General features: G+C 35.0%; 2 protein-coding genes across 3 annotated transcripts; both read left to right on the forward strand.

The window, feature by feature from the left end:
• Positions 1 to 928: 928 nt before the first annotated feature.
• Positions 929 to 3,645, forward strand: LOC110377314 (uncharacterized). 2 transcript variants are annotated; one of them, XM_021336155.3, is made up of 8 exons: positions 929 to 1,049; positions 1,159 to 1,440; positions 1,521 to 1,708; positions 2,005 to 2,153; positions 2,243 to 2,388; positions 2,467 to 2,720; positions 2,922 to 3,086; positions 3,353 to 3,645. In XM_021336155.3, the coding sequence occupies exons 2-8, from the start codon at positions 1,248 to 1,250 to the stop codon at positions 3,599 to 3,601; spliced, it is 1,344 nt and encodes a 447-aa protein (XP_021191830.3). In that variant the 5' UTR covers positions 929 to 1,049; positions 1,159 to 1,247; the 3' UTR covers positions 3,602 to 3,645. The 2 variants fall into 2 exon arrangements, with proteins under 2 accessions (XP_021191830.3, XP_049696982.2); XM_049841025.2 differs by having other exon boundaries at positions 936 to 1,440.
• Positions 3,646 to 4,069: 424 nt separating this feature from the next.
• Positions 4,070 to 8,027, forward strand: LOC110377299 (uncharacterized). Its single transcript, XM_021336131.3, is given in 5 exon segments — positions 4,070 to 4,255; positions 4,258 to 4,370; positions 4,503 to 4,712; positions 5,125 to 5,336; positions 5,443 to 8,027. Coding segments are annotated over 5 exon segments (657 nt in total). The 5' UTR covers positions 4,070 to 4,230; the 3' UTR covers positions 5,540 to 8,027.
• Positions 8,028 to 8,291: the final 264 nt, after the last annotated feature.

Here is an 8,291-nt window from a genome sequence, read left to right on the forward strand (position 1 = left end):
GATTGCACCATTTACGAAGACGAAGGGTCTCATTAAACTTGGGTAATTATTTATCTTCAAAACTCTGAACCGACTGAAGTTGCCTGAGATCAATTTCGTGTACGTGATAGGTGAGCTTTCCAAGACTCCACGACATTGTTGCCCTAAGGCAGGGATGGTGAACCTTTATAGTTGAACGTGCTGCCATTTATAAAAAATACTGCGATGCTAAGACGCTAAGATGCTAAGATTCTACCAACAAAAAATTGCCTTTTTTAATAAAAGTGACGCCTATAATTTTTACAATTCATGGTTTGATTGATGAGAAAGGTGATGAGAAATAATTTTGCATAAAATAATATCTTTTGAGAATTGGATGATTATCATCATATTATCACAGCACACGTATTGAAACAACGGTTTATCATCCCTGGACTAAGGCTATCTTAATGTAAACTAGACTTGTACTTAGGTAGGCAACTGTAAGGTACAATATTGTAAGAGGAACATAAAATATAGTTTTATTCCTGTATGTTACGATTTATAAGAATTCTAAATAGAAAATACCATTGTACTTATTCACTTTATGTAAACCTGGAAACAATACACAGTTTCAAGATAAAGATTATCGATTTTATAAGATAGGTAGATTTAGATCAAAACAAAATAAATCAATATTGCGAAATAAAACATAAAAAACCCATTTGATAACATCTCCTGATCTACGAAGTATCTAATACAGCTAATTAAGTAGATGCATTAAAATTGATGATAGGCAACTAAATGTTGCGATTATTCAGACCAGTATTTTACAAACAAAATTGACGTAGACTTAGGTACTGTTTAGTTCTGTCAGGTACAACCCATAGATGCCTTATCGTGTTTTATCAACTGAAACAATCCTCTATTAGATATCAAGGCCCACCATGCTTGACGACACGCTTTCCCAGCTAGATATTGCACTAACAATAGTGCGCGGGCACGCTTAGTCGTACCTGATAAATAACTATCTAAACAAAAATAGATAATCAAATCTAGTATTAGATTCCGTAATTATTGAAGTTGCTAAGGTTACTGACAGTGTAACAATTAATCAGATCGTTAAGATAATCTCTGATTCAGCCGATTTTTATGATACTTCATGAGAATCGCCTGAATCAGAATACTGTCATATCACAGAGGCGCGGCTAATCTTTCTAGATCTGATATAGTCAACTATAAATTGCTTAAGTTTTCCAGAAACTGTTATGTGTGTCTAGTAAGTAAATATGGCGTGTTTGTTCACTGTCATAGCGGCAGTCTTAGGTGTGGTAGCTGCGTTACCCACTGACCTACCGGCACCCAGTCAATTCGCCTTTATCCTGAGCGAAGATGGCTTCGAAGACTACCTTGATTCCTGGCTTGAAATCGAAGAGGCAAAATTCCGCATGGTAACTCCTACAGATGCGCGCAGTAGCACCGGTAAGAAACTTTTTTTTACATAGATCTAAATGTATTTTCTTTGCTTGTCTTCAAAATATGTCCCTCTTTCTCCTGTGCAGGTTGCTCGTTCAGTGTGAATGGTGGTATTGGACAACCGCAGCCCGTTTTCCTTCGCAACGACAATTATGTGGTACCCACTGGAACCACCGGCCAAATAAACCTGAACGCCGGCGAACAAGTGATCGTCTCATGCACCGGCTCTAAGCGTATCTTGCATCCTAACGTAACTACCAACGTTTTTACTGCTGTAAGTATTTTTTTACTTTCATTTTGTAGAATGTCTATCTAGCCAGAGTATCAAACTTCTTACACTTACACCAACTTATTTCAAAGAAGTGTTCTACGAAAAAGGTGACACCTATACCTTTTTTGTGTCAGAGATGCTTGCAAGAGACCTGAGAGACGCACCAATAGGTGATCGGAGTTATTATAAAACAATTTTTTGAATACAAAACTATAACAGTTACCCGTATCTTCTTAATAGAAAAACAAATGCGGGTCGTTAAAGCGATCGATAAGAACAAAACTAATTTTAATTTTCAGCCTGCAACCTGTGAGAACAATGAGCTGGTTTCCGGCGACGGTTGGTTGGACGGCAATGGAGCGTTCAGTGAACTGACTTGCTCTGCTCACCCAAGCCATGAAGCTGTATTAACCACTGATACGTGCTATAATAACAACCGTGTTATTAGGTGGGTACAAACTACAATACATGATCTAATAGCTAGCTCAAATTATGTATTTCAAAAGCATGTAACGGGTATATGACATTTTCTTCCAGGGTTGGGTACACTGTCGAAGGCGTCTTCTATCCTCTTTACTGGTCTTGCTTCGACCAGGACCGTCTTGAGGTTCTTTACGTGTGGTACGAACAGAACCCACCCAATGCTGTGCACCAGACCAATGTGAATAGACCTAGTTGGTCAGGTACGGATCAAATATTTTTCTTTCTGAAGTTTCAAAAATGTTGACAACTGGTATCGTAATTTTGTCCCGTTGTTTCAGCTGGTTCATTCTACCCTGGTGTAAATGTTAATACGATGTACACTCAAGCTCAACAAAAGACTACGATTGCAACTGTGGTTGGCAATGACCTGGCTGATAAATATATTACAAATCTTCAGTACTTGGCCCGAGGTCACCTTGCTGCTAAAACAGATTTTATCTATGCGAGCGGGCAGAGAGCTACATTCTACTTCATCAATGCAGCTCCTCAATGGCAGCCCATAAATGCTGGTAACTGGAATTGGCTGGAACAAGTACGTAAACACAAACGATTTGTTTTCAATAAATGAACCATCTAAAAAATTAAGCAAAGAAAGCCATTACCTCGACGATCATTTTATTTTACAAGAAGGGGAATACCTCCATTTTCTACCTTTTGTGCTAAAAGTCACTGTGATGGATAGCTGGATGGATAGGTAAATGCAATGCAAGAAATAACATTTATTTTTCCTTAGAACCTGCGTACTCGTATTGGTGAAGCCGACTACCAAACTGTAGTGTACTCTGGCACCTTCGGCGTGACTCAACTACGAAATCAAAATAATACCCTCGTTGACATCTATCTGTATAAAGACGCTAACAACAACCCGCAAATTCCTGTGCCTCTCTATTATTACAAGGTAATTAATAATAATTTTATCATCTTTTACGAAGCCATTTAGATATATACAGACAGCTTGATAACAACTACAAAAGCCGATTCCAGAAACATGACGTAAAGTCTAGGTGGTTACTGAACTCATAAGTTTACCGAAAAAAACTGAATCATTAAGATCTACTTATTCAATTTTATCTTTTGCATGTTTCGCTGAATAGAACAACGCATGAGCGAATCACAAGCAAGTTTACTTATGTCGGCATACATTATCTAATCTTATATTGACAGGTTGTGCATGACGCCTCTCGTCGCATCGCCACAGCATTCGTCACCATCAACAACCCATACTACACTGAGACGGAGGTTCAAGCTCTCACATTTTGCACGGATCGCTGCCTCAACAACACTGCATTCAACTGGCTCAAGTGGGACCAGAACAACATAGAGATCGGATACAGCTTCTGCTGTACGATTGACGAGTTCAGGAGAACTATTCCGCATCTACCAACTTTTTCTGTCGATGGCCTTCTTTCGTAGCGAATTGTATATAATTTTTGGACTAAATAAAATTTTAAAAGAAAGTTTAGTTTAACTTTATCTCATCGCTATATAAAATATTACATTAATTTCCATTACTACGCGTTCAAAAGAATTAATTCCTGATTCATTACTGTTAAATGCTACCAGCCTAAATTACTGCTTGTGGGTACCTATAGTTGCTTGTGATAATAAGCATCACCTGCAGTTAAAACACAAACATCACCAGGGATAAATGCAATATAAAAAAAATACAGAAAGTCCACAAATATTTTTTGTTGAGTTTTAGCCTGAAACTGCAACGCTTTTTGGCAACACCTGAGCACCTGTCACATCAGCGTGACAGATACTGACGCGTTCCAGTCTGTCCTTGTTTGATATCATGTTTTTAGCTATCTCTTTCATACTCATAACATTTATCATTTCTGTTCAGCTTTGAAATGCCGTTAATCAACACCGTTTTTACAAGTCAAATCAGTATTTGACATTGATTTGAGACGTGTAGGAAAGAAATAATCAAATCAACCGAAAGAATTCGTTCTAAAATATTTATTTATCTCCTTTTTTTAGAGTAGTAGGAGTGTTAAGATTAATTTATTTACAAATACTGTAAGTGCGAACTGTTGACCATGGCTGACGAACCCAAACCTGTTAACAATTAAAAGAACGCATGAACTTGATAGTTAGTGCAGATCCGGCACAATATCATAATGAATATTCCCTGCGGAGATATCTAAGAGCTTTCAAAACTGTTGACAATGCTTTTCAGGTAAGAACTGAATGATAATATAAATGATGGTGCCTAGTAGCCCTTCAGAAAGTCGGGGGCTCAACATAATGCTACAATGCAATTCTAAAGTATTCCTAATTAATACTGAATACCTATCGTTACAAATTTCAGGCAATAATAAAAACAAACAAATGGAGAGTAGAGTATGGTGTCGCTGAGTTAGCAGATAATAAGGAAATAATTGAGAAGTACTCGGACAAAGCCAGGGTTCTGAGGCATAGAGACATCACTGGCCGGCCTATCATATACATTCCAGCAAAGAACCACAGTTCCAGTGACAGGAATATTGACGATTTGACTAAATTCATAGTCTACTGCTTGGTAATTATCATTCTTATAACTCAAATGTTGCTATCAGAAATAGATTTAAATATAATTATTCCCCAAACCAGTTTGACCAGAAATGAGAATACATTTGAAATTTATATTAATGATTTGGCTTTTAAAAAATCATGATCCTTCAATGCCATGCATGTAAAGTAGTTTCCAATGAATATCTAAAACTACTAGCTTTAAGCTTACTAGTCATAATTTTTTGCAATGCTGCAAGAATTGACACAAACTTTGACTTCTAAATTTCATTGAAAACAAAATAGTCAATAAAGATTTAAATCAACTAAACACCTACTAGCTGCCTCAATTTATGCATTCCACCATCAGTCAATAGAATCATTTAGTTATACTTATTACCTTTACGTACATTATCCTTTCTTATCTATTTGTATACTTACAGGAAGATGCAAGTAAGAAATGTTTTGAAGAAGTGGTTGACAACTTATGCATAGTTTTTGATTTGAATGGCTTCACACTGTCCTGTATGGACTACCAAGTATTGAAGAACTTGATCTGGTTGCTCAGCCGACATTACCCAGAGAGGCTTGGTGTTTGTCTGGTCACTAATGCACCGGCTTTCTTTTCTGGATGTTGGGCTGTTATCAAAGGATGGTAAGCATAATTCCTTCCTTCCATTTTAGAAAAAATGTGCTATTTAACTGCATTTTTAAATCGAAGGCACAATTTACTCACTTTATTCTTTACCTTGTTTTTCCAGGCTCGATGAAAACACTGCCAGTAAGGTTGTATTCATGCATTCTGAAATGGACCTTTGTCAATACCTCATACCAGATATACTACCTGATGATATGTGAATTTTAGAACAAACATATGGACAAACGCAAAGATATACCGGTAAACACGTCTAGTTTTAAGATATATCTTATAAATGTATATATATTTTTCATTATGTGACCTTAGAGAAACTAACAGTACCACCAATATAGCGATCCCATTGTTAGAATACTTGCCACAGTAATAAGAACCAAACTAATTAAATAATGCACTAGTCCAAGATAGTGACTTTCTTCTAATATTATTCACTTGTTTATAAGTAGGTAGTTCTTAATCTTTTATGTATACAAACAAACATACAGAATACATTGTGTACATTCTGATATTCCATTAAATCAAAAGAAAACTTGCCATTAAACTAATTAAGTAACAATTATGTACAAGGTATAGAATTATATTAAAGACGCGAATTTTCTTTGAGGTAAGGTAAGAAGGTTTTAATTATTATTCATTAACATTACAGCTGGAATAATGTGGCACAGCAAAAGTTAAAAATGCGTGCTAAAGTTGGACTTGATTTTGAGATTGGGTACTTTTTGTACATCAGTGTTTTCACTGACCAGTAGATACAGAAAATGACACTTAAACATGCCTCTCTGCTTATTTGAACTCTTGTCTATGAAACAGAGCTCTAGGTAATAATTAAACTTACAAATAGTATTTTGCATTAAACAACTAAACTAGTCCAGTAGAATACTAATTGAATAGGTACAAGTCGCTGATCTTGTCAGTCTTATTATTTGTTATTTTTTGTAAAGTTAATAAATTGTCATTAATTATTTTTAGTAAATATAACTTTAACACCAAAATAGTCAATTAACCATTAAATGAGATTCATTTTGTTTTAGATTCAAAAGTTGTATGTTAAGATTATTATTATAGTTTAAATGTTAAATATTGTTATTTTGTTTTCTGCATTAATTGTTTTGATGAAAGTCATTGCTATCTCTATTAGGGCCTACGCACACCAAGTTTTTATCCTGCAGAGCTCGCTAATAACGCGCGTACCGACACGGTGCGTTTAAAAAACGTGGTGTGCATAGGCCCTTAGTCCAATTTGTCCACTCCATAGATGAAATTAATGGAAATAATACACAAATCGAATGATTGAAATGAAATTATTTGTGGATTCATCAAAAATAGATTTCAGCATTTGAGAACATCATCAATAGTGGTATCACAATCCTGAAAGTGTTACAGGGTCTCTTGTTGTTAATACTAAGAATTTATTAGGTTCTTATGATTTAACAGATTATGAATAGTAATAGTTACTTTTAATATATTGTATATTCTTTCTACGATACTGCTCCCCTCCAAAACTACATCCTATTGTCCTAATAATATGAAAAATCCGAATATTTGTTAGGATGTATGTGGGTTTGTTTGTTACTCTTCCACGCTAAAACTACTGGATGGATTTTGATGTAATAAGGCAGTAATATAGCTTATTTATCAGAATACCGTATAAGCTACTTTTTATCGATGAGCGGGAAGTACCTAGTTCCTCGCCATGAGCGTTGAAACCGCGAGCGGAAGCTAGTTCTTGAATAAAGCAGTATTTCGCAGGACATTAAATGTGTACCTGTGCCAATTTTAAAGGGAAAGTTATTTAATATTTTTTTGGTTTCTTGTGGATCGTAGTTATATTGATTCATGTATAGTCCGCGATAGCTCGACGTGGCAATCAGCTTACTTACATAGGACTAGGATACTGAAAGTATGAGTTTGATGAATGATTTGCTATTGATGAATGAAATTTCCTATAAATCTTTTTAAGTGTTTTGAAATCTGAACAGTAAACATATTTTTTTTTTCAATATTTGCCACGTCAACCTGTCGCGGACTAGAGAGCAACGATTTGTGATTGAAGTTATAAAGTTGCATTGGGAGGCATACTATACAAAGAGGACCTTTATTGCCTCTGGCCTGGGGTCCGATTCTCCTAAGTTAATAATGTCAAAATCGAATCGCAATATGATCGCAATAGCAGTTTTAACCTAATATTTTATTTAATATTGCAATAGTTAATGATTCATAATTGAATGACAGAAAAGGATAAAAACGTTTATTTCAATAAAAAAATAGCGGAATGCCAAATACGTTTCAATCGTAGGTAATCGAGTAGGGATTGGATCGCAGTCGAACGTGAATCGTATGTTGCTTATGTAAAATTAGGAGAATCGGGCCCCTGATTTTAAGTCAGTTCAGTAACTAGCTGTATCCAGAAGACACAATGGTCATCCTGAATCCAATGCCTCGTGATGTCAACCCCTAAAACATTCCAAAAACTTATGCCATTTCAAGCAATTATGACATTTATTTAAACTTTAACAATATTGATGTATGTAGTAATTTTATGACTTAGTACCTGCTATATGCCATTATCTTTAAAATATTTGAGATTTTATGAAGTACCTTCGTTGTGTATCTTGGTAGGTACTTATTGTTAAGTTATATTTTGACGTATCTATAATATATAATATTATCAATAAATGAATGATCATCAAATAGTCTATTAATTGATTGGGTAATCAACTTTGACCTGTGTGCAAACTTTTATGTGAAAAAAAAAACAATCCGTTCAAACATTAGCGGTATTTCAATTTATTTGTTTTATAAAATAATATAATTATTTTTTCTGTGATTTGGGAAACATGGTTGGCGGATTAGTATTTCGTGAAATAAATAAAAAAACACCATTTTAATAATTATTTTACTTTGACTTAATAGTTTTACAAAACTGTTATACAAACACTCGCTTTACAAATGTGT

The sequence above is a fragment of the Helicoverpa armigera genome, chromosome 10, assembly GCF_030705265.1.
Source record: "Helicoverpa armigera isolate CAAS_96S chromosome 10, ASM3070526v1, whole genome shotgun sequence".
In the NCBI taxonomy this organism is placed as follows: Eukaryota; Metazoa; Arthropoda; class Insecta; order Lepidoptera; family Noctuidae; genus Helicoverpa; species Helicoverpa armigera.

Bases quoted from the DNA above. Each gene is read 5' to 3' on its own strand.
- LOC110377314 (XM_021336155.3), top strand. From the start codon at position 1,248: ATGGCGTGTTTGTTCACTGTCATAGCGGCAGTCTTAGGTGTGGTAGCT. The intron at 2,154-2,242 runs GTGGGTACAAAC...ATTTTCTTCCAG, and splicing joins AATAACAACCGTGTTATTAG to GGTTGGGTACACTGTCGAAG. The intron at 3,087-3,352 runs GTAATTAATAAT...TTATATTGACAG, and splicing joins TGCCTCTCTATTATTACAAG to GTTGTGCATGACGCCTCTCG.